Below are 27,240 nucleotides of genomic sequence, written 5' to 3' on the forward strand. Positions count from 1 at the left end.
TATCTATGAGTTGTTTCACATTCGTAGGAGATTGGTACCCATTAGGCAAATTCAATCTTTAGTTAATACACGCTTAAGGTTAGTTATTTGTTTGTTCTTATTAGATAAAGTAGATCTACAAATTCAAGATAGAAGACAAATGTAGAGAAAGAATTAAACAAAGAATTAATTAGTGAAAGAGAAAGAGGAAGACTGACAGCGAGACAGAAGTTAAATCAACTGACATATAGTATTATTCTATATTTATAAGCAAATTATAAAACAATGTCACGAAAATGTTATTCTCATTTTCTTTTCTCTAGTAACTATTAATAATATTTAATAATTCAAGTACTTCTTTTATACAAATAGACATTTTCTTGAAAAATATTTTCATATTTTATTAACTTGTAAATAATATGCAGTTTTATATGAGTATGGTTTGTATAAAAATTTATTTTAGGGTGCATCTAACTGATTTTAAATATTATTTAGAATATATTTAAAAAAAATTAGTATTAATAACTATATGGACTTTAGTTGTAAAAAATTATTTTATTTAAATTTTGTAATCGATAGAAAATTTCAACAGAAATATTTATTGAGATGTATTTACATTAGCAGAACAGATAGCTATAATTTTGATCTAAATCTAAAACTTAGTAAAATATAATATAAATAATAATATAGTAAGAATTCATAGCAGTAGTCATAATAATAATAACAATATAGAAATATATAAATATTAAAATGAAGTGAATTACTTAATTAATCTTCACCACAAAATAATGTAATTTAAAAAATATGAGAAGTATTTGAATTTTTAGTAATTTAATTAAACAGTATGAAAATTCAATTATTATTAATAGTAATTAATAAAATAAAGTCTAAAAAATTACAAACGTCTCTCAATTGATATCAATTTTAACAGAAAGTTTTGGAAGAAAAATGTAGGTAAAAAAGAGTACCTCTCCTCTAACTAAAGTTATGTAGGAATTCAATTGAAAAGATGTAATAATATAATGTAAATACCAATCACTCACTATATGGAGGAGCTTTAGACTTTTATACCAGTGCATTCACGTGTCACCGTGTATGAGTCGATAAGACGCACATACATTTGATATTTGCCCCGTCGTTTAACATTTTGATGGACTTTGAATAATACTGAACTGTGTTCTCTTTAAATCACGATAGTTGCACAAGTGCGCCGCCAAGTCGGGAGGATGAGATAAAACAGTCGAGCGCGCTTAAATATTCCAATTAGGGTGTGCGTTACTGAGCTTACATGATGATCAAACGGCAATTGATGTAAGCTGACAATATTGTAACAAACAAAATACTCCGATTGTCGAGATTAAAATACATCATAATGATGGTAGTTGGAAGCTCTTTGCTTTTATGCAGTGTTCCGGATCGTGCTTGTTTGTATATAATTGACATATTCCTTCTTATATGCTTATCTTTTCAGAATCAAGATTTTAAAAAGTATTCTGATATAATGCTTATTTAACTTCGAAGAAAACTCCTTTTTTGTTTTTGTTATCCAAGGTTTGACGGACTTATATTTACACAATTTAATTAGAATTCAATATTTCCGTATTAACTTCTTTCAACAATTGAACAAAAGACATTAATAATATATATTTTTAAAAATATATTATTTCTTAATTGTGTGGTATATTGAAAATTTAGAAACTATATATAATGATATATCTTTTTATATTTTATATTTTAAAAATATATATAATTAGTTTTTAATTATTTTGGAGTATTTTCGAGATTTTTTATATGGCGATTTGACATGAAAATTATTATATTTCTAATATTATATAATTTCATACTTTCGATTTTATTATGTTCGATTTTAAATTGTTTCCTAACAACTAAAAATTTCAAAAAATAAAATTAAGCATATACTTTTTAAAACCAAATATAAGCTAACGAATAAATATAATTTTGATTTGATACACACTTTTCAACATAAAATCCCTCGCATGCGTATTTCCATTTTCTGCTTAATAATTATTTTACATTAATATAGCAAGGAGTATAATAATATTCCATAGACTGATAAGATTGTACGTGTGTTGAACTTTTTAGTTATAAGTTTTAAATATTTTATCGCCTTGAAGAAAGTTTTGCGATTATCGACTACACAATAATGAATCGCATACTTCGAAAAATAACTATAATTAAATTTTTTTCTAATAAAATTACATATAATTCACAATAATTATTTAATAAAGTTTAAAATTTTAAAAATATTGATTGAAAAAATCTAATAACTTTCGTTAGATACACATTAGAATTTGTTTAATTTATTACTAACCTTTTACCATGCAAATTTATCAACACAATTGACTAAAAAATGGAATTTCATAAAACCGTATATTTGTAAAATTAATTATTAATGAATTCGATATTTAAGATTATAGTTTACTATATTGCTTTAAAAACATAAATATAGAATGTAAAATATCTAAATTATTTATTTATCTTATATGTATAAATTGTTTATAACTTTATATATTTAATTATATTAAAATATGTATATTTATGCAACATAAAATTATACCCAACTTCGTAGTACAAAAACTTCTATGATTAAGAAATATAGTCTTCATTTAATTATTTAATACATGAATGTAAAAATTTTTATTGAGACATTTATATAAAATTAATATATGTTTTCAATAACAGGTAATTTCAGTTGGTTGTAGTTGGTTTCAGAGTGACCTCATATGTGATTAAACATTATTTTATAGTAGTAAATCATCGAATGTCGAAAAGTAATATAAACAGTAGGTGTAATATGGAGGAACTCCATAGTCTAATTTAGAGTTAATTCTGCAGATAGAATTAGGAAGCAATGAGAATATTTTGTGGTCGAAAGTTTCAAATATTTAAGATTGCCAAAATTTCAAATTTTGAAAAATAGAATTGTCTACGAAAAGCTAATATAAATCAACTAACAATAACTTATGCCAATAAAATAAAAATATTTCTTTTGATTTACATTTTCAAAACTACTTTTACAGAGCAATAACTAATTTTAAAAAGATAAATTTGAATTAAAAAAAGCTTTTAATAGTCACAACAATTAATATGTAGTAAGCAAATAAAAAATTGAATAATAATTTTTGATATATAACCACAATTATTATATTCATATGTAAAAAGTAATAGAAGAAAAGACGAGTATGGAGAAAGAATAATACTAGACGGTAAATAAGCGGATTTTATCATTAGATTTTTAAAATTAAATATTAGACTATAATAGGTCAAATATTTTAATGAGATTTTGCATATTTTCTTATTTGGTATAAATATTTAATTTATTTTCTTAATATTTGATAATATAAGCCATTGTTATTTTATATAAATATCAAAATTAATTTTTTTTAATAAGCGAGTGAATTATATTCATATATGTAATCAGAATATAATAAACATATATTTTCAGTGTTATATTTTTATTTGAGTTTTATCATACTGTATTTTTAATCATTTTTGAATGTTTAAAAAACAACTGTCAAATATAATATTTTTGGTAATAATAAAATTTATCATCTCTGTAATGTTTTTCATTGTTCAATTGGATTCAAAGGCAAAACATCATTGGAATTGTTTTATTTTGTCATTGTACATTAGCATTTGAAAATATAAATTTCTTTTAATAACAAAATTTACTTTTGAAAATTTCGAAATTTATTGGACTACAACTACACTTAAAATACATACTATTCTTATTGTTGGTGCTTTTTTCATGATATTGTTGAATCCATGCTAGAGACTTTCTTACTTCAACAATCTATATTTTATTTATAATTACTTATAATATGTACTTGCCAAATGTTTATCAAGATTAATTTTAATTATGTATACTATTGTAATATTAAATAATTAGTTTTGCTTACTAACAATTTTTTTATCAATTTTCAATAGATTATAAAAATGAAATTCAATTACTAATAACAACACCATGTGAGATTTTAATGTACGGGTATCGATTATTGACTTCATCACAGTTGTTCAGCAGATTTTTATTATTTAGAATTTCTAATATTTAGTCAAATAGAAACAGTCAATTTGACAATGCTTAAAATTCACTTGTAATAAAATATCAATGATTACAAAAATTTTTTTAAATATAATTACAATTATTGCTCAAATCAATATTTGCTTCTATATGTAAGTTTTATGAATTCTTGTATTTGTACTCATGACTAATGTATATTGAATTTTTTTAATTATATGAATCTGTTAATAAATTTGAATATATATTAAAAATATTTGTTTATACATTATATATCTAAATACTGACAACTTAACAAGAATGTAAATGCTTGCGATTGTAGACACGGGCTTTACTATAAGATAAATTGATATATTTATGATCAAATATTTGTAATTATGTTTACGAGTTTTGAAATAAGAAATTATGATATTATCTAATAATTATAGGAATATTAATAAATATCAATAACACTATAAGCTTAAAAAATTGTAGAAATGCATTATATATCATATAGAAATTTCCTTTAAAAAGTTAAAATCAATTTTTTATATCAAACATTTGACTATTATTTATATAATAAAAAACCGCTATCAATTTTTAAAATATATATCACTAAATATTTCACCAGTTAATTCGGAAAGTTATATAGTTCAAATTTTTTATACTATATTTAATATATGTAAATCAATATTGATAAAGAATTAAAAAATCGAATTCACTATTTACTCTCTAATCGTTTATCTATATAATTTTACTTTTTCAACTAATGGATTTAATTTTTCTGAAAGAAGTTGTTGTTTAAATTTCAGTTTTTTTATAGAAACTGTTTATTATCAGTTTTTATGATCTTAATACTTTTGATTTATTATTAATAATGTAATTTATTTTATTTTATTTTATTTAATAATGTATACGATAGATATTTATAAAACAAATATAAGTATTTGACAAACTAAACAAACATCGAATTAACTGTAAAATGAATTACTATTTTTCAAAATAATTTATAAAAGATTAAAATTAAAGAATTAACATATCTAAGAATATGGTTTATAATTTACGCAGCTGATCAGCTTAATTATATTCATTAGCATTCTGTGTTTTTCTTCATAAAATTAGTTTATCATTATCAAATCATCAAGAAATCTAAAAAATGAAAGCATAATTTTTAGTAATTAGTAAGAAAATCTTGATTTATGTTATGTGAATATTATAATTTTTAGGTATTTTGAATTTCTTAAATATTTATCATTTTTGAGCCACCATTAGAAAAATATAATTCTCTGAAATCATAAAAAATGTTTTAATTAAACGAGAAGTGGAATACATACTAATATTGACTCAATGTAAATGTTCTTTAATTAGTATGTAATTATTGTTTGTAGAAAATCTAATAAGCTTATGAGGCAACTATTTTTTTTCACATGTCTCTTTTTTAATTATAAATTCATGAAAAATTATTAAATAGGTTCTCTTTAATTATTTATTATATTTGTAAAATATAATTAATTTATCTTACATTACATGATTGATATGCTCTACAAAGCTAAATATCAATTCTGTGCCTATTTTGTGTACATTATAAGATTATTTAAAGCAATTAATAAATAATATTGTAGTTATAAATTAGCAATTTAGTATTAAGGCACGTGTTATTTTCTGTTTGTACAAGAATGCGTGGCCTCTTGAATCATAAATACGTATAATACATACATTAATACGTAAATAAACATGATCGAGATAATAATGATTTAGCTTAGAAAGTTACTTTTAAATGGAAATAAATTATCATATTTACTAACAATGATCATGCTCTGTAAATTCTAGATTATGAAACTTATGTATATTTTTATTTCTACAAATTTAGTTAAATGTCATAAATATACTTTTATTGCCTTTGAGAAATGTGTAAATATCTAAATCTCTATTTGCGTTCTATTTTAATCAGATTAACAATTTTAACATTCATTAATTAAAAAACACCTATAAAACCAACAAAACAGCAATTTTACCATATTTAATTAGTAAAATTATATAATAAAACGTTTGTTCTAATTTTATTTATTAAAAGTTATTTTAGTATAATAATTACTTTTAAATGGTACTATTTGAATAAAATAATTATGTTTTATTAATTCATAATGATTAAATATAAGAAAGAAAAACTATTAATTGAAGATTTAGAAATTGCATTACTCTTAATTATGAAATAATCAATTTATGAAAGTTAAAGTACTGAATTTTAATTATCAAATTTTTTATGAGATTGATAAGTTCTAAATAAATACATAAAATTTTAAATTGAAAATTTATATTAATATTTCATTTAATAAACATTTATATATAAATTAATTATAATGTAAAATATGCCTTTTACTTTATGTAACTATGTAAATATTTTAATTATGAAAACCAAATTAAAAATGTCCAATTATCTTTAAAACTCACATTATTTATGCATTCTATTTGATTATAAAAATTAGACTATTTATAAATTTCATTATTCAGTGAGTTAGAATCGAAGACTAATATTTTTGATTAAATTTATTAAAAAAAAATATAAAATCTGTATTTTATCAATAACATTATAAATCGATATCATTAATTTATTTTTAAAATATTAAATACATAGAATAGAGTGCAATAAATTTGTGATTTATTTGTTCGAATGTTTTCATACAAAATAAATATATCTGAATAAAAAATAATTAATATAAAATTTTAAAAATATTTATACTACTAGTAGCATTCTTGTAATAAATCTAAACTCAATACTTTAATACAATACTAAAATGAAGAGAATTGTTTACTCTATATGTGCCTCCTTCCCCCTTCTTCATTGTAATTTTTTAATTTTTATTAAACTCCACATTCAATATTAGTAAATTTCATAAAAGTTATTTGAAAAGGTAAATTCACTATTCGAATATTAGTACATATGTAACATGTACATATGTAAGGCATTGAACACTAAAATTCTGAAAAAAATTCTACATCCTCGGGTTCGGAGTAGTGAGGTAAAACTTCCGTGGGTTTTAGGGAACCATAGAGAATGCAGGCCGAGCTGATACACTGTAAAAACACGGACATGACGACATCACGGCAGGAGTTGGTTCAAATTGATACGAGAGATAACGACAGTGTCCATCAATCACGGTTAAAACGTGAATGTAGCGGTTCGCGCGAGACTATTCACTCCGGACATTTCATGGTGTCGGATTTCGAGGCCGAAGCCCAGGATGATGAGGATGAGCTTGCGGTGCCCGTACCCGACGATGAAATAGCCCGTCTAGCCATTATTGGTCCCATTGACTTCTCCTTTGAACGTTTTGTCACAAGTTCAGCCCTCGAGAACTCCCAGCAACTCAGCATTGAAACATCACTCAACAAGCTTTTCCAGTGTATGTCGCTGGCCTACAGGTGACTAGATCATTTCTTGAGAGGATTGTTTAAAAATTATTATCCTGTAATCACGAATAACATTGCTATATTCATGTAAAAGAAAACGAATGCCTGGAATTTCGTTTTAAAGTCGTATAAATCTGAATCCGATAATAACATTTTATGTTTTGATATATCGAGTTAGTCTTATATTAAATGTTATAAATTGTCTCAGTTAATTTATTATCTAAGTTGTATATATAGATAAATTTATTATTTCGTGATTATATTGAAGATTCAATGTGTATAATATATAATTATCAATATAAAATTATAAAAAATGAAATTAAAAAATTACTTTTAATATTGCAATGAAGTCGAACTTATACAAGTAATGGTACTGTTAGATAAGCTCTAATCAGCCGCATTAAAAATAACAAGTCAATAAAAAAATAAAAAAGGAATTCAAGGTAAATATCATATAATAATTAATTTTGGAACACAAATTATGTATCAGACTCAACAATATATGAATATAAACGATTATTGAATATGTTTAATACTACTCGATTTTATATTTAATAGGGCATATATTATATATTTCTTCACCAAGAAAATATTTGTTTAGATGCTATGCCTATACTTATAAAGTTTGGAAATCATATATATAAAAGCACAAATATATGTAGAATTCAATTAGGTAAAAGAAGATAAAAATGTTAAACTCTACATAAATGTTTTTTACTTCTGATCTACAATTGCTTACATGTAATGTAAGTAGTTTTTTACCTTAGTGTTTTTTTATGATCATTTTGTTTTATAAAAGACAATGTAAAATTTATAAAAACATTTAATGAATGAAACTGAGACCTTCTGTGTTTAAATATGCGATATTATAAATATTAGCAATCGTTGTGAAATGTCAAATCTATAAAATTTTAACATTAATTTTGTTGAAGTTATATTGATTAATTGAAACACATAAGCCTGATAAGATTTACTTTTATTCTTATTAAAAATATTAAAGGGAATGAATAATTTTCTGTTATACTTTTTCTGTTTAAATATGTTAAATTTCAAAAATAAAGATGAATACATTTTTATTTTCATATATGAACATTATTCTAAATTGATTTAAAATAATTTTAACTATCAATTTTATCCATATTGTTAATATTTAAATAACAAAGATACAGTTTAGCACTATATAATTTTTAGCTTTATTTAATTATTAATTAAATATTTATATTTATTTCAGAATTCAATAAATATGGAATACCGTAAAATCAGATAAGAATATTCATCAAATATGCACAATTAGTTTAATTATTTATTTAAAGTCAAATAAATACACATTTTCTAATATATTCTAATATATTGATATTTTAAAAACGATACTTTTTAACTGAATAAAATAATAACTAATTATTTATCATTATTACTTTTTTTTACATTATTTAAATTTCTTATATTTTTGTTAATAATAAAGTTATAAAATAAAACAGTTTAAACTGTTTTCATCGATATCATTTCTGAAACATGAATCACTACTTTTTAAGGAAAGTCGTATTGTCACCAAGTATATATGTTTTATTTATATAGCATTATATTAAAAAAAATGTTAAAAAATCTCACTACATAAAAAAACCTGATTCAAGAAATGACACTACCAAAGAAATTTTTTCGTTAAGAAAATGCCTACTACTATTATATACATTACGTATTCTTATAATTAATTATGAATTATTATGTTTAAATACATGTTTAATATTGGATTATAATTATATAATTATAAAAAGTAAAGAAAATATGAAATCCAAGTATATAAACCTAAATCATAACAAAATATATTATCTAAAAATTCATTATACTTTTTTATATCTCATAAAATAAATTATTTATGTATTTTAAATTTATAATTCTATTATTAATAAAATTTTATAAGTAGTAATAAATATTATAAATTTGTTGTAAATACTAGCCCTATTATTTATTGGATATATTATTTTATTATATTATTTTATTATTAGTTTTGTTTATATATTGTTATCAAGTACATGATAAAATAGTATTATAGAATATATAACATAAGTAAAAATGAATTTTTCGAAAAGAAATATGTAATAAATTCAAATAAGTAGGACACCAGATCATTATGCTTGTAATAAATTAAGAAACGTTTTGAAAACAGTCTTACTCTTGTAGTTTGGCCACTGCTTTATATTTATTAAAATCCACGAAATGTAGTAGAGTCTTTGTGTCAATTAGACTAGATGATCTATCCATATTAGAGCTATACGAGTAGAAAGTTGTATAAAAGACAAATTAATTAATGTAGAATAATTCCTACTAAACTAAATAAATTATATGAAATATCGAGGATTACTTATTTAAAATTTGAATATTTTATGTAAGCACCGTTTTATTATTTTAAAATAATATATTATATCCTTTAGATATTTGTAATTTTGAAAAGCTATTGATCTTTTGTTAGTAGATAAAATTCTTTTCAATTGCACAACAAGATATAATGAAAAAATTGTTTGATGATTATTCATCAAATTATAAAACTCTTAATAAAAAAACAATTCTATAAAACTACTTATATGTATATAAAACCGTATTCTGTATGTGTATGCGAACGTTTATAATAAAAATATATATATATATATATATATATAAATATAATTTATATAGTAAAGTAATTTGCATTTTTATATATGTTCTTATATTATAAACAATAATCAAAATTTTATAAGAAATATTTAGTACTATTTTTAATATTTTGTGTACGTAAAAAATAAGTATTTTATATATACTATCAAATTTTTTAAAGAATTCAGTTTTAATAATGCTTTATATTTTTTCCAAAAATATTATTATCCTAGAAGCATTTATACGTAGTTGTATATATTAGATTAAACTTTGTTTATTATGCTATTAGATTTCATAAATACACCTAACAGAACATAATATATGTGATAGATAATTGAACTTAAGATAATCATGAGACTTGATCATATAAATATAATCAAATATTCAATATAAAATATAAAATTTTATACAATTTTCTTCAACTGTTCTATATATAGTAAAAAATATAAATATTCTTAAGAGCTTATAAATATTATATAAACGCGATTTAATTTATTTAGGTACTTGCCGGATTAATAAATATAGTAATATTATTAAGACTTATATACAATTAACTTAAGCATAACTGTAAGTAACCATAAATACGAATAATTTATAAGTAGTCTACTTTTCATAGTATTATAATATGACAATATTAAATGTTTCATAAAAAGATTTGTTTTGTATGCAAAACAAGGAAAACAATAATAAGATTTACAAGATAATACTATAGTCAGGTTTACATATTTTACTTATTACTTATTTAAAAAGATATATTATAAACGTATTATAGTCATTATCAAAATAATTGTTTTTACTATGCAGCAATGATTTATTTTATCAGCATTTAAAATAATAAAATATACCTTCTGAAATACTTAAATAAATTCATAATGATGGTTTTCATGGTCAATATAAAAAGGTATTTTATATTTTTAAGTATTACTTTACGTGAACGAATTATTATTGAAAAATATTTATTGATTGAACTTATTTAATGAATAGAATACCTTATATTATATATTTTTAATTTCCAAATGCAGCAACGTACATAGAAATTAAATATATGTTATATTTATGTTATTTATAATAAAAAATACAAATAGAAAAACGATTTCATTTTTAGTGTATAATTAAATTAATTTATGATTAAATAAATAATTCATAATGAAAAGAAATGTTTATATTTACTATTTCAACCTATAATATTTAATTTATGATGTGTAAATTATATTGATGTATTAATGTATTAAAATTATCAAGTTATTAAAAGAAAGTTTTCTTCTATTTCTCAGCATATAATTATGAAAAGAAAATATATGTAATGTATAAACGTACAAAAAAAAAATATTTAGGTTCACTTATATAAATTAAAGGAATCAATTATGATTTACATATTCTATAAGAAGAATTACTATATGAAAACCTATATTAACATTAGGAATGAATGAAATGAAAACATTAGCACAGAAATCATTTGTGCTATTACACAGATTATTAGGTAAAGCTAAATTTTCTCAATGAATGAATTTTAAGAATATGAGAATTTAATCACTGTATTAAGTATTAGCATTTAAAATAAAATTTGTATACTAAATAAACATTTTTTTTTAATATTACAATCATCTTAATGTATAAAAAAATATGATCACATATTATAAATACTATTTGTATATATAATATTTTATATATTATACAATCATAATTTAATTAATTCAGTTTATTGTTTAAATAATTAAGCGACCGATTGTTTTCTTGCTTCAGACGTTATAATATGTATCATATACAAAAGGATTTTTTTTCATCGTTCAATTTGTTAAATCCTACTTCTGTAATTAAATCTTCTCATTGAAAAAGTGTTGAACCGGGAAAAAATATTGTTGTTTTTTTTAATATTTCTTGCAAATTTGATTTGTAAATTTGTAATATATTTTGTGAATATATGAAACTATACAATAAATCTATATGTAGTTCATTAATGATTTGGAAATGAAACGAATATATGTGAAGCACCTATTTGAATCACTATATCTACACAATAATTTGTATATATACATACATGAAGATGTTTATTTACATATATGTAAATTTTAATTAAAATTTATCTTCAAAAATATCATTTACTATTATTCACTATAATTTAAAATTAATAATAAAATTCTATTATATTGTATTGTATAATCGATGTTTATAAAAATTAATCCTATGCAATGGGAATTCAAACATTATATTTGATCAAAATTATTTCCTAAGAACTTATTACCAAATACCAATTTTCATAGTCCAAAAATATATGATATATATTCTAACTAGCTACTTAGACAGCAAATTAAAAAATTTATGTTTCGCCATTTCGCAAATATTTGCATTAGTTGTTTGGAATAGCGTTAATAATAATAGGATCAAATGGCTATGTAGTTACAATAATAGAATTAATCGATAATTACAACAAAACTAATATTGTAAGATTAGAGAAAACAAAATTAAGCATTACAATTTGTTAAGTAATTAATCAAATTATAAAATATTTTATATTAGAAGATTCAAGTTAAAACATAAATTTTTTAATTTGTTCCAGACAGAAGTTGACATCGCCTAAATGGAACCGCTTTAAAGGGATCCGGTTGAGATGGAAGGATAAAATACGACTAAACAACGTCATCTGGAGATGCTGGCACATGCAATGTGAGTGTCCTCGGGTGGGGTGAGGGATCATGCAAGCCACTAAGTGGCAATAGCTGATTCCATTAATCTTTCAAACTATAATTAACGTTGGTGCGTTTTCAGACTTTTTCCCCTTTATCCTTTGATCATTCCACCACCACATTAATTTCCTGTTAGTCATTGACTACGAATTTTAAGCAAGTTTCTGCCGATGCAAACTTGGACCCTTAGGCATCATTCTGTAATTATACCACCTCAACATACATTAAATAACAATAGATTATAAGTTGCTACTCACATCTTGATGAAAAAATAAATGTGATGAAACATTAAAATTTGTAACTTAAAAACATCTTTAAATATTTTTTTTATATAATCCAATCATTAAATACTTTCAATTTACTTTTAATTATATTTCGGACTTCACTCATTCTTTAATATATTTTTAATACAAATTTTCTTCCACTCCTTGCGGTATCTATTTGTACTGTAAAAGTTTATTTTTTTCAAATAAATAATTTATGTTAATTAAGGAGCCATTAATAATATTGATATCATTTTTTTCGCAATTACTAAAGGTATAAAAATTTTATTTTAGCAAGGTAGTAATTATACATTCCAAAAAAGCAATTTGAAAATAAAAAATAATTATCAAATCGAGATATTTAAAATTAAATATAAAACGTCTAAAAGTAAGTTAAAAACAAACAATTTCATATATTTATTATAATAATAATTAGAGAAGTATAATGTCATTGAATAAAGCTAAATCAATAAATTATAGTCATTTTAGCATTACAAAAAATATTAATGCAAATTAATAATAAAAGTATATCTTATTAGAAATAATTGAATAAAATAGTTCGTTCTTTTTGGAAATTGTGTTTCTTCAAAAGTAAATTGACTTTTTAAAATTTTAAAATAAAAAAATTGTTAGTTTTCTTATATGCATTATAACAATTTGAACTATTTTCCTAAAACGAATATTTTTAGATTGTAATTTAGTTTATTGAAAAAACGGTAATTATATAGATTAATTTTTTTTAACTAAATTAAGAAAATCTTACTAGAAAATAATCAGGAAAAAAATTTTTTTATCATAATCATTAATTGTCCTTAATAATCTAAGTAGCAAAAATTAATTTTCAAATATGTAAACAATATTTTTATAATTACAGGAAATATTGAAATAATATATACTTTTACTTCAGTTCTTTATTTTCATATTTCATTGTAAATGACGACATTTCATAAAAATATTTCATAATTTTTTCATAAAAATACATTGTAATATTTTTACCTAAGTAACATCGTATAAAAAGAAATATATAAATTTTTTCTAGATAAGGAATATATTCATAAAGAATACTTAGGAACTACCACATAATGTAAAACAAAGACTATTATTCTTAAAATAGTAAATCAATAATTGTATTGCTACTGTCCGATAGAAAATATACTTATTTCTTATCATGTTTAATTTATACTGTTTTATTTAAAAAAATTTTTATGGTCTAAATTAAGATAAAATAAAAATAAATTTTATGAAGAGAATCAAATTTGATTTAAATTAATTAAAAAAATTAAATTACATATTTATACTCTATACATTTATCTTTCCTTCGATTATTTTTTCTTTATATTAATTATTTCTATTTATAATTAGTTAATATTTATAATTTTATTAATTACTTTGAATGTTAAAAGATTTTATAGAAAGAAATTTCTTATATAATAATTTTTATCTAATCGCCAAAAAGTAATGTAGATATTTGTATGCAATAAGGATTTAATCCGGTTTATAAAATATATAATTGGTCATGAATTTATAACAACTTATATTTTTTATATTTAAAAATTATTGTCACTTTATTGTGTTTTGTGTGTGTGTGTTTGCGCGCGCACGCATATATATCTACATATATTACATGAGCAGTCACACATATTTTATATTTATATTTATGTAGTTATTATATGTAATCGCTGATTTTTGTAAAATCATTTTTTATTATTAAACTAGACATAGATATAAAAGAACATAATTTAATTTCAGAATACATAAATCGTAAAATATTTCGTTTATGTAAATCCGATATTATGTTTTAATAGTTACTTTTTAAATGTGTTCAGAATTTAATATTTGATATTTCTATAGAGAAAAAGAATTACCATCTATTTTTCTTTTAACTTTTTTTAATGAAATCAATAATTATGTAATTGTTAAAATTATATTTTATTTTTATTGGTTAATTTAAAGAATTAATAAATGGAACGTCTTTCAGAAATAGATGAAATTATAAATTAATTACGTAATATTTTCTTATTAACACTTATTGACAATTTCTTTCAATATTCAACTTTTTACCTGTTTTTACTCTTATATATTTTTCATTGTTTGTTTATGTAAAATATAATTAATATAGCTATAAAATTACATTTTAATAACTCATAAATACAAAGTGATAAAAAGATATGCAAGTATAAATGTCAGTACCACATTATTTAGTTCATATGTAATTAAAAAAAATATTATCAAAAATTGTGCTTGTAATTAATGTATTCTATTAATTATTATGTAACTTTGTTGTGTTTTTCTATGGTTGTATTGTACTGTCACGAATACTGTCACTCATTATATTAATTGTAATTTATTATATTAAATAAATTTAATTTTAAAAGTATTTTGATTTATGTGTTAGTAACAGCACTGGAGTTATTTTCAATTTATTCTTGAGTATTATAAAATTTACATTATATTCTAATGGTTCTTAAACTCCCATTAGAAAATAGTTATTGAAATAATTGGATATTATTAGCATTAACTAAATTAACATCTATACAAAATTATAGAATGATAAAATATATAATAAATATATTAATAATTTACGTAATATATTATTTTATTGAAATAAGTTCAGGTATGTATATTTCAAAATAAAATATACGTATATTTTTTGAAAATATCTACCAGAGTATTAATATTAACGATCAATTATTTTTACTACACATAATTACAAAATAGTTTTTGTCCAAATAATTCAGTTTCTACAATTAATTATAAACGTAATTGACATTTTTCTTGTGTGTAAAATTGACAATTCTTGTGTGTCAGAAATAAATTTGAATACAGAGTTGAGAAAAAATTCTTGTTCCACTTATTACTTTATAGGTAATCGAAAGAGAAAGTTAGACTTTTCGTGAGCCATTTAATCACTGCCAAGACAAATATTTGGTTCAGACATGTTACTCTTTCAAGTACTTCGAAAGCAGCTACATTGTTTTCACGATATTGTTATTGTCTTCAAAGCGCTGGTCTCACGAAGTTAGCTGAAGACGGACGAGCGTTTGTTGTCAACCGGTTGTTCTTACATAAATTTATATAATATTTATAATAGTATAGTAATATTTATTATTTGCAATTATGATGAATTTACTAAGCTATTTTTATATAGTTTTCATTTTGTATGAATTTTATGTGTATTCAGCATTAAAGATAGCTTGCATTCGATCATTAATCAAATTTCTTCCCAATGTATATATTTACCATCAGATGTATCTTGTATTCAAAGATTTTATTTTATTTTAATAGCTAAAGATACATTTATAAAATTATACTATAATTATTATATTGGTACAATTATTTATTATGGTTGTATTTTTTTATTTTCTTTTTTTTTGCTATAATATGAATATAAACTTTTAAATAAGCGACATCGATATATTATTTAAATTTTCTTGCATCCGCCAATATATATATATTACACTATTACTCTATTTTAGTTTATCAATATTATATTATTCATTTTTACTATCAGTATTTACAAGTAAAGGTAATCATTATTGAACTTTATAAAATTTTAACACCTCCGTAGATCATCCTTTTTATAAATATTTTATATTTAACCTTAAATGAGGTAAATAAATATCAAAGTAACCGAAGGTGATAAAAGGAACGAGTAGAATATTTTAATGTGAATAAGCAGCTATATGCTTTATGAAATGGTTATTTTAGAACTAAGATAGCAAAGTCACAACGGGATGATAGTTAAATGAGAGTCCGGTCACTTGTATTCATATAAAAGTAATGTCTTTTTATTTGTTCATGATCAGTGATGGGTAGAAAAAATATTAATGCGCTCAATGATTTATTTATTACTTCTTTACTTAAAAACAAATAATAGAAAATTATGTTTAATTCAATGCAATTGAAAATGAATTTCATTGTTAAATAGAAGAGAGTGTTACAACCTATATTAATATTGTTTTGATTTGAGCAAAATTTATTTACCCATATACCTCATTTTACCGTTGATACATTAATATATATCACAAGCATGTGTGTGTATATTACAAAATCTTCATGTCTCCGGTATATTAAAACAAGATAAATCAATTTTGCTAATTTAATTATATAATATGAAAATGATCGAATTTTGAAATTCCAGTATGTTCAGCATTCGAATCTTAGAAAGGACCATGAAGATATAAAAAGCTCAAATCTTTATTTGTTGTTATAATTCGATTAAAATTATTAGTTGCATTCGCTTGTTTATAAAATAATATCTAAAAATTTTATTTACATCATATTCTAAACTAATTCAATTTTTATGCAATGTAAAATATCATTACAATTGTTATAAATCACGATCATTGTCAGTGAGATGAAAATTATTACTCTCATCAGGAATTTAAATCAAATTAGACATAAAAGCAACTTTCTGTCTGTTGAACATTTTTACCTCTACTATTTGCAGTTATACTGAAGCAAAACACATTAGTGTGTCAATTCGCATCTCCGCTTGATGTAGACACGCATAACAAACCTGAGGTAAGAAGCATCTACAATTTTATGAGAAGAATCAATGATACTAAGTATTATATTGTGTATAAAAAAATGTATATTTAGTTTGTGAATATTTTTTATTTCTTATGCGTGTAATTAACATCACAATTGACATAATTCGATATTTTACATAGTAGCAGCAAAGAATTTTATCTTCAATCAGGATAATGTGAAAGTTCGAGATTTAATTAAAAAATAGAAATAAGAAAAGTATATTTTTATATTGTAAAAATTGAAACTAACCTATCGTTTTTTTTACAATACCAGGCAGTTGTTTTGGAAGGTAAATATTGGAAACGAAAACTCGCGGCTGTAACGGCTGAGTACAAGAAATGGCGTATGTTTTACCGAAACAAAATCCTTGGCTGGACAAACAAAGATGGAAACAATTTGGTATGTATAACATTGTTACTATTTGTCTAACAATTCTATTTGTATTAGTAAATGATGTATTACTAAATTGTTTCTTACGATTGATTCTTATGTGTCAATTTATCAATAAATATATAATTAAAATATATGATCTACATCGTTTAAAAATGTATATTTTTTTATAATTAGTAAAAACCATTTACTCATTAAATTATTTAAAATTATAATATATAGGTATGTCACTACTAATACTTATTTTTTTTCAAATTCTTTTGAAACCTGAAAATATTACCAATCTATTAGTGTAAAAAATATTTTACTTTAAATATTTTAAGTGCACTACTGTTTTGAACCTATTATAGATTTTAGATATGTATTATAAATATTCTATAAATTTGTTTTTATATATACTATATTTCAGGACATTTACGGATTTGTTTTAACTGAAATAAATTTTTTTTATATTTCAGCTAAATTATAATTTTATACATCTTTATTTTACATATATTTTTTTAAATCATATAAATTTATATTTCCCACAAATTTTTAATTGTTTTCTCTAACGATTACTGAACTATAAGTCTTAATAGCTTTTTAATATTTATCAAAATTCAGATTAATATTTAATAATTATTTAAAAAAGAGCGACTGGTAATAATAATTTTAATAATGCGTGTAAAATAATAAAAGCTTTCTAATTGCTATTTTTATCTACAAATTTTCTATAACATATAAATCATTAAAATTTTCATCTTATACAATACAATAAAAATTGTACAAAAAGGTTTAGTTAAGCATAGCATTCTTTATCATTTTTTTATAATGATTTTTTGTTTTACCTGTATTGACTCCAGGAAGTGATTAAATACTTAAACGTAATTTCTTAGCTGGAGTCTATGGATACATTGGAATGGGGTGGAGACATTGGAAGTTCGGACATGTACGGGATAGGTGTGGAAAGCTCATGCAATGGCGTAAGTGTCATACCAAGTGGCGATGGTGTACACAATATGATGGTTGATGAAGATTATATGGAACTCATGACCGACACACTTTTTTCCACAATCAGCTGCAATCAGCCGTTATATTTTCCCGATCCCCGTGAAATCGGTAAGTTGCCTTCTTTTCCGAACAGTTTAATTTTGTATTTCATTTATATAACGTTTCGTTTTTTTTAAATACTTCACTAACATTTTCGAACACTATAACAATAATTTTGATTTTGGTTTTAGCTCGGGGAGCTAATTTAGCCGATTTTATTCAACCTAGTTTAGGACCGTTACAACCGAACTTAGAAGATTTTATAGACACTCTAGAACCCTTTCAAGGTAATGATATTGAAAACTTTTATAACTACAATTTATAAATACAATAAATCAATATATCTTTGATATGTATATCTTATCTTAAATTTGATATAATGTATCAAATGGTAAATAATACTATTATTTATGAAATTGTTTTTTCTTTTGCTGCGTTATTAAATAAGAATTTTTTTCTAAATCAAATAATTATTTGTATTCTGTAGAATAATCGTTTATTTATAAATTTATTTTTAACTATTGAAACTGTATTATACATAATATTTATATTAATAGTATATATGCACATTTATGTATGTATGTATTATGTATGCATATACAGACATATTGTAAATAAATACTGTGATTTTATTTTAGTATTAAGTAGCATCTTATCTTAGTTTCAAATTTATTTTAGTTGATATAATTTATATTAATATATTAACCGTATATTCAAAAGAATTCGTTAACTGTTTCAATTATATTCCATTAATAGATTTTTTAAAAAATTTAAACAAGTTGATCATTACAACAATTTGATTTTTAAAAATTTGATCATTATGTTTTCTATATTCATCATTCCATTCAAAATTATTAGATAACTAATTACATAAAAATAAAAAACGTCTAAAAATGGTAATTGACTGACTCGTGTATATTGATTTACGTGTTATAAGGCTGGACTTTAATATTAAAAATAATAAAATAGTTAATCTTAAATTTGAATAAATAACCGCGAAAAATTATTATTATTAAATAAAATATAGTATGTACATATGTTTTAGAATTTTTAAGTTCGCGACTTCCACCAGTACCAGAAGAGGATGTCTTTCATAACGCTTCACTCAACAACTACCCGGAGCTTGATCTTATTGTACCGTTGAATGAAATGAATAACATGACCGAAACGTCGATTATGCCTGTTATTCCTAACACTCACCCCGTACACATGAACGATCAGACAACAACTCTGCAAAATCATCAATATGCTGGCAAAATCTTCACGGAACCAGAGCAAGATACCATAGGTGTGTTCAGAAACAACGTGTAAGTAAATTACATTTTGTACTTATTATTTTCATTTATTGACACAATCAAACTATTACAAATTTAATAATTATATAAACAAATATGTATTTATTCAAAAACATGGATAATGGAATACACTTTTAAGATTTTGCTAATGAGATTACATAAATTACAATTTCATTCAAATAAATACATACATTACACAATTTGTTAATTTGTTCACATAGTTATTCATGCTCTTAAATTATTTTTACATAATATATGAATAGTTCGATAATTTTATACTAAATATTATACGTATAAAAATACATTATATCATATATCCTATAAATATAACATTTTTTAAAGTTGAGATAATATAAATTAATTCTCAATATGTATCGAATTAATACTAAAAATATAATAGGTATATTATATAAATTATGTATACTAACTAATAATACATTTTTTCAAGAACATTTTTTTTAATTGAACAAAATTAATTACTAATGAAAATGTATGTAAAATAAGGATGTCGCAAATTATGGATATAGATTCAAATTGTATATTTCGTTAAAAGCAAATTTATTAATATGTGTGTGTGTTTATAAAATTATTGAAAATTACATTATATTAATTTTATTATCGACATCTATTTCAGAGAAATATCGTATTTATATATAAATAAATATATTATATCTAGATTATATATAGAAGACAAAATACCAAATAATATAAAATTGAGTTTATTCTTTTCATATACGAATTATTACCAAATATACACTACAATATATGCGATTGTATATTCATGTACGTTAAGAAACCTATATTATTAGATATCAGTGTTTAAAATAATAAGATCATGCATAACTTCATGTTTATAAATGTATATAAAATTGATTTTTAAGTTATCATTAAGGAATTTTGAGGCGAAATTAAAATACCATATTCTCAGACAGAAACTAGCCATTGAATATTTTAGAGGTTGTGAATAAGTTACAATTTTATCTATTACTAAAAAAATCGTGATATGTGTAATTTAACGTAAATAATATTGGAATATTAGTTTGGAATTAAATAGTAAATTTTTCACACAATATCAATTATTTGAAAATCTAAAATATCTTTTAAAATAAACTTTATAAAGATAAAGGATATTTTTTATGCAATTAACAAAAATTTTTACAGCCATTTGTATTATTTATTCGAAAGATTGATGATCAAAATTTTAATAAAAAAATTATTTTTTATTTTTTAGCGAAGTAAGTGAAAACTTCAATATTCTCAACCAGCAAAATCACGAGCAGCAAATACAAATTATCCGGCCAATCAGGGAAAAACAAATGCATCAAAGTAGATCCTCCTTACGTTCATCTCGAATAGCTTCACAGCAACAACAGCAACAACAAACTTACCAAACAAATGCAACGCAACAACAGACGCAACATTCACCTTATCAAGTATCGCAAGATTATACAATGGATATTCAAACGAATACATCCGAGCAATTGCAACTTGTTATACCCAACTCGTCAAATCAGCATGTTCAAACATTGATCGCACATCAACAACAGCAGCAACAAGAAGAACAGCAACAACAACAGCAGCTCTCTCAGCAAACTCAAAAGCAAATTCAATCGATCATATCAACGAAGCCATATATTAACATTGCAAATCAGAGTTATAAATTTCCATCACCGATGTCGACTTTCGATACTCAACAATGCAAGTTTACCAGTAATAATATTAAGGTAATGTATGGTAATTATAATTTACAATACATTTTTTATAAATAACATCTTTTCTAATTTATACTTCTATCTTCTTAAATACTATTTTACAATTTTTTACTGTTTTCGTTATAATAGTATTGGTTTTACAAATGTATACTACTAGTGAACTAGAAATTGAAAACTTTATAATTATCATCAATAATTTTAAAACTTATTGAAAAAATCTATTTTTACAACTTTTTAATAATTGTACTAAAATCAATGATGTTTGATATTTGAATAATTTATCTTTTTTTTAGAATAATGTATTTCCTTTTAATTTAAAAAAGAAACTATATAAATAAATCTTAAAAAATTATTGTCTGAAATATTGTAATAATAAACAACTAAACATAGAAAATAATTACTTTGTTGAATAAATATAATTAAATTAATTAAAAATGTTTATTTTAAATTTAAATCATTTTAAAATTATTGATATCTTCATCATTTATTATAAAATTTAATACATGCTCATAAATAAATAATTTAAATAGGACTGATATTGAAAGTCCTTTTATTTAGAGGCTCAAAAAAAAGTTTTTTTTATTTTAGATAATAGTTAAGTATTAAAATTTTATTACATTCATTTCAAAGCAAAATTGAAATTTTTATTTACTGTACATTAATTACGAACATGTAAATTACAAATACAAGTCTGAAAAAATAGAATCTTAATGTAAGGCTTTAAAATAGTTAAAAATATTAAAGCATTTATAAAAAATATTTATGAATGCTAATTTTTAAACAAACATTTCACTTTAAAATAATATATAGTAATCTTATTATGTGTTATTTTTTATCACATTAAAAACTATAAAATGATGAACTAAAAATATCAATTTTTTTTAGTATTTAAAAAATAAGACATTTTTGTAATTGCAAACTTTACATTTAATAATAAATTTTGTATAAAGACGTATTTGTATAAAGAATTATACAAAAGTTTCAATAAATGAAAAGTGATCTTACTTAGAAATGTGAGGAGTAAAATGTTATCGATGCATATTAAAAGCAATCTTTCATATTAATGATTCACAACAATAACTGTGAAGGAAATGATGACGAAGAGGTAAGAAACGATCCCGAGCGAGCTTTAACAGCCGCTGGTTTAAAAACTTGGATCCGGTGCAATGACTTGTGTGATAGATCAAGAGACAAGCAAAATTCTGGGGTATTTGCGTGCAATGACACAGGGTGAATAAGAAGAAACTACTATATTCAAATGGCTATTCCTCCATTGTATTGTTCGGCTTGTCGCAGACATTACCGGACCAGTCGGTGCTCGCAGTCACGAACCAGCAACCGCTACAGCCACAAGTGGTGTCATGTAAGACTGCAGAGATTGACCTCGCGGCACCAGCCCTCCATCCGACGAAGTTGCGGCCGCGATTCAGTACGGCTCCCATTCCCGCAGCTACCGCGTCATCCGTCAACAATAAGGAGGAGATCTTTGCCGTACCAAAAGTCCGTTCATTTTTTACATCCCTTCTTTCTCTCTTTCTCTCTGTCCCTCTTCCTCCCCGATCACTCTATGATCCTATCCTCTCTTCTGATCATCTCATGCCGAGTTTGCAAAATTTTCTGCATCTATTAAATTAGATATTACTAAATCTAGTGCCTCATTTTTAGATCGCAAGTTGATTTGTGCATCGACTTTTAGCTAGAAACATTGATATTAATGTATGAATATATACTTCGTGATTTATACTTAAATGAAAACAGTTTAACAGTTAATTGATTTTGTAGGTTATTTAACCTATTTAGAAATCTAAAAACTATTTTATTATTCGTTATATTTGATAAAAATTAAATCGCTATATGATAATTATGTTTGCATTTATTTATTATCAAGTTTTTTCAATATCCCTTTAAATAACTTTGGTTGAAAGTCAAGTATTCTTTATTAATTCAAGTAATGTCATTTTTCCATGTTTTTTACATCAGGAACAATTTCTAACTAATGCATTTTATTATACAACATTTAACGTTTTTTAAATAAAAAGTAACGTTAAAAACGTATTACACACACACACACACATATATATTATATATATATATATATATAATTATTAAACTGTAATTATTTTATCCTTAAATTATTTCATAAATCATCATGAAACAAATTTAATACAAATATGAATATTAATAAGTAGAACATAACAATATAAAATTGATGGAACATATATTATCAATTTAACATTCAAACTTCTCATTTTAGTATCAAATGAAACTAAGAAATAGATCTCGGAGTAGTTCATCGGTGTTAGCGCCCAGAATGCACCCACCCTCATTAATCTCCGCTATAAGCGATCCGGCCCTGAATCTGAACAGCAATGTTCTTCTAGCTAATTTACTCAAAAATAGTAAGAGATAATTAAAGTTAAATTGGATTAATATTGAATATTCTATTAATATTAAATCTCAAATAATAATTTTTAGGCACATCAAATTTGTATACAATGAACTCGAGATCCGAAAAAATCGTTACACAGCCAGTTGTAAGCGTTAAGCACATTTTGCCAATGCTTCCATCAACGCAATTGCCTGGATTACAGATGACTAATACCACTCATCACATTACCGCACCCGTGACAGTGCAAACAATACATACAACGGCCAACGTACAAAATCGGGTGCAGCAACAGGTATAACATTTTCATGGATGTACCTTCATCATATTTCTAATACATATTTACTATAAATATTAATGTACTTATAAGGATATATTGGAATTTCTTAATTTTAATTTATTATTAACAATATTCTAAAATATTTTAAAACCAAAACTATAGAAAAAATAAATTTGTAAAACGAAAAATAGTATAAAGATTTTTCATTATTTCTTATAAAAATAAATAATGTATTGATTTAGCACTATTGTATAATTATAAATCTATATGATATATGTTTCTAAAATATAATCATTTTTTAAGGTTTAATTTGTATTAAAGAATTTTTACAACTTTGATGACTATGAATATAAATTTGACGATTATAAACTGTAATCTATCACGTTTTCTTTAATATTATTTACAAAGAAATCATGCATTAACTAAATTTCAGCATGTAGCTTAATTTTACAATATCTGAAAAATAAAAACAAATATGTACATTAAATTAAATTTTGATTTTCAATTTTCAATTTTGTATAAAAAAAAGAAACATAAATTACTTAAGGTCTTGATTTCGCATATAATAGTGAATTATATAAGTATTAAAAATAAAAAAAAAACAAAGTTTTTTCAGTCGTATTTATAATTAAAAAAAAAATCAATTTGATAAAGAAATTATTAAAATTATCATATCTTTATACTGCATATTAATTTCTTCATAATATTTGATTATACAATAAAAATTATTCAAGTTTTTCATGATAAAATTATAGGTATTCTTAAGGTTACATATTTAAAACACATTTTTTTAGTTTACATACTTTCATATAAACTACAGTGGAATATATATACTCAAATATAAATAAATAAAGATATTATTAATTATTTAGTTACTTGATAAACAATCAATTTTTAATTTTTATTTTTAGTTATCTTATTTATACATTATTAAATAAAAAAACGTACACAAACGAAAAGGTATAAAAATGTTTATGCTACTTTAATATGTATTAGTTATTTTAGTTTTTAATTTCACAATTCCTCTTTGATAGTTTATTAAGTTAAGGCTCCTTATAATATATTTACAGCAAGCGAGCTCGAATCAACAAATACTCCTTCAGACGGAAAGCAAGCAAGTCAAAAATAATGCCCCTAACTCGCCTAAAGATAGCTCAAACACCTACAGCTCTTCAGGCCATAGCCTTAGTCCTCTACACAGCCCCATGAGCATTGGTGGTCCTCTGTCTCCAAATCGCAGTTATATGAAGATTGAGCCAGAACGCGGTCAATACAAAGAGCAGCGTAGAGTCGGACACATACATGCGGAACAAAAGCGACGTTACAACATAAAAAATGGCTTTGACATGCTCTATAGCTTAATACCACAGCTGAGCCAGAGCCCCAATACAAAAATGAGTAAGGCAGCAATGCTACAAAAGGGTGCTGACTATATCCGCCTATTACGCTCTGAGCGACTCCAATTGAAGGATGAGATGGATAAACTACGCTCCCAAGTCGACTCTCTTAATACGGCTATAAAGTGAGTAAATCATGCGCTTTCTTGGATTTTTGTTGTGAGAATATGGATTTACATCGTTGAGTAATAAGATCTTGAAATTCTTATACAATATTGAAGATCAAATTTATATACAATGATTGCTGAAATTTGATCAATGAGACTATTAATATTAAGAATTATTATATGACATAATTCTACAAAATTCATTACTATATTTAAAAGATTTACAATTTTTCGTTCGTTCTAGTAACTGCCAAGCGATGTTACCTGCCACTGGAGCTCCAATTTCAAGACAAAGAACAAATAAAATGAAGGAAATGTTCGACGAATATGTTAGATTGCGAACAAGAGATAACTGGAAATTTTGGATTGTATCCTTTATTACTAAGAATATACGATTTTTTTTAATTATATAGACAAATTGATAATTTTTTTACAAAATAGAAAGCATTTAAAGACTTTATAATTAATACTTTCCTTATTATAATTAACAGTTTAGTATATTGTTGGAACCTTTAATGGTATCTTTCAATACTTCTGTATCTACATCAAGTATAGAAGACTTATATAGAACAACAATACTGTGGGTTGAACAGCATTGTTCATTGGTTGATCTCAGGCCAGGTAGAGTAAAAATTAATGTTTTATAAAAATGTTCTTGTGAAATATTTTTTATAGTTTTTTAATGTAAATATGAATTTATAAATGAATTATATTACTTGTATTATTAATGTATAGATCAATGCAATTTTACAATTCCAAAAAAGTACTTTATTTTATATAAAATAATTCATATTTAAACTTTAAAATACCATTCATTTATTCATTTTTAATTAATAATCAGATGTATCATTTTTATAAATTAAGTACAAACAAACGGAAATTAAACAACTGAATATATATATATATATATATATATATAAAGAAAATATAATATTATTATTTTATTGCAGCTGTTCTCAATTCATTAAGGTATTTATGTACAGCCACTGATATTCTTAATGATCCATCTCGTTTACCAGAGGAAGCCCTTTCAGCTATAAATCAAAAGGAACGCCGAAAGTCAATGCAATAATTGATTTCAATCAATGTGTACATTACATTATAAAATAAGCAATTATTTTTTGGGTG

At 22.9% G+C, this 27,240-nt stretch overlaps 1 protein-coding gene across 1 annotated transcript; it reads left to right on the forward strand.

Moving 5' to 3' along the window:
- On the forward strand, positions 1-27,240 carry Mondo (MLX interacting protein mondo). The gene is made up of 16 exons (XM_011505129.1): positions 1-78; positions 7,040-7,420; positions 12,594-12,700; positions 17,434-17,507; positions 17,790-17,915; positions 18,782-19,004; positions 19,127-19,222; positions 19,981-20,242; positions 21,462-21,954; positions 23,239-23,442; positions 24,197-24,341; positions 24,418-24,623; positions 25,679-26,130; positions 26,357-26,480; positions 26,604-26,733; positions 27,063-27,240. Exons 2-16 carry the CDS (start codon positions 7,053-7,055, stop codon positions 27,182-27,184), a joined length of 3,132 nt encoding a protein of 1,043 aa, XP_011503431.1. The 5' UTR covers positions 1-78; positions 7,040-7,052; the 3' UTR covers positions 27,185-27,240.

Source organism: Ceratosolen solmsi, unplaced genomic scaffold (assembly GCF_000503995.2).
Source record: "Ceratosolen solmsi marchali unplaced genomic scaffold, CerSol_1.0 scaffold9, whole genome shotgun sequence".
In the NCBI taxonomy this organism is placed as follows: Eukaryota; Metazoa; Arthropoda; class Insecta; order Hymenoptera; family Agaonidae; genus Ceratosolen; species Ceratosolen solmsi.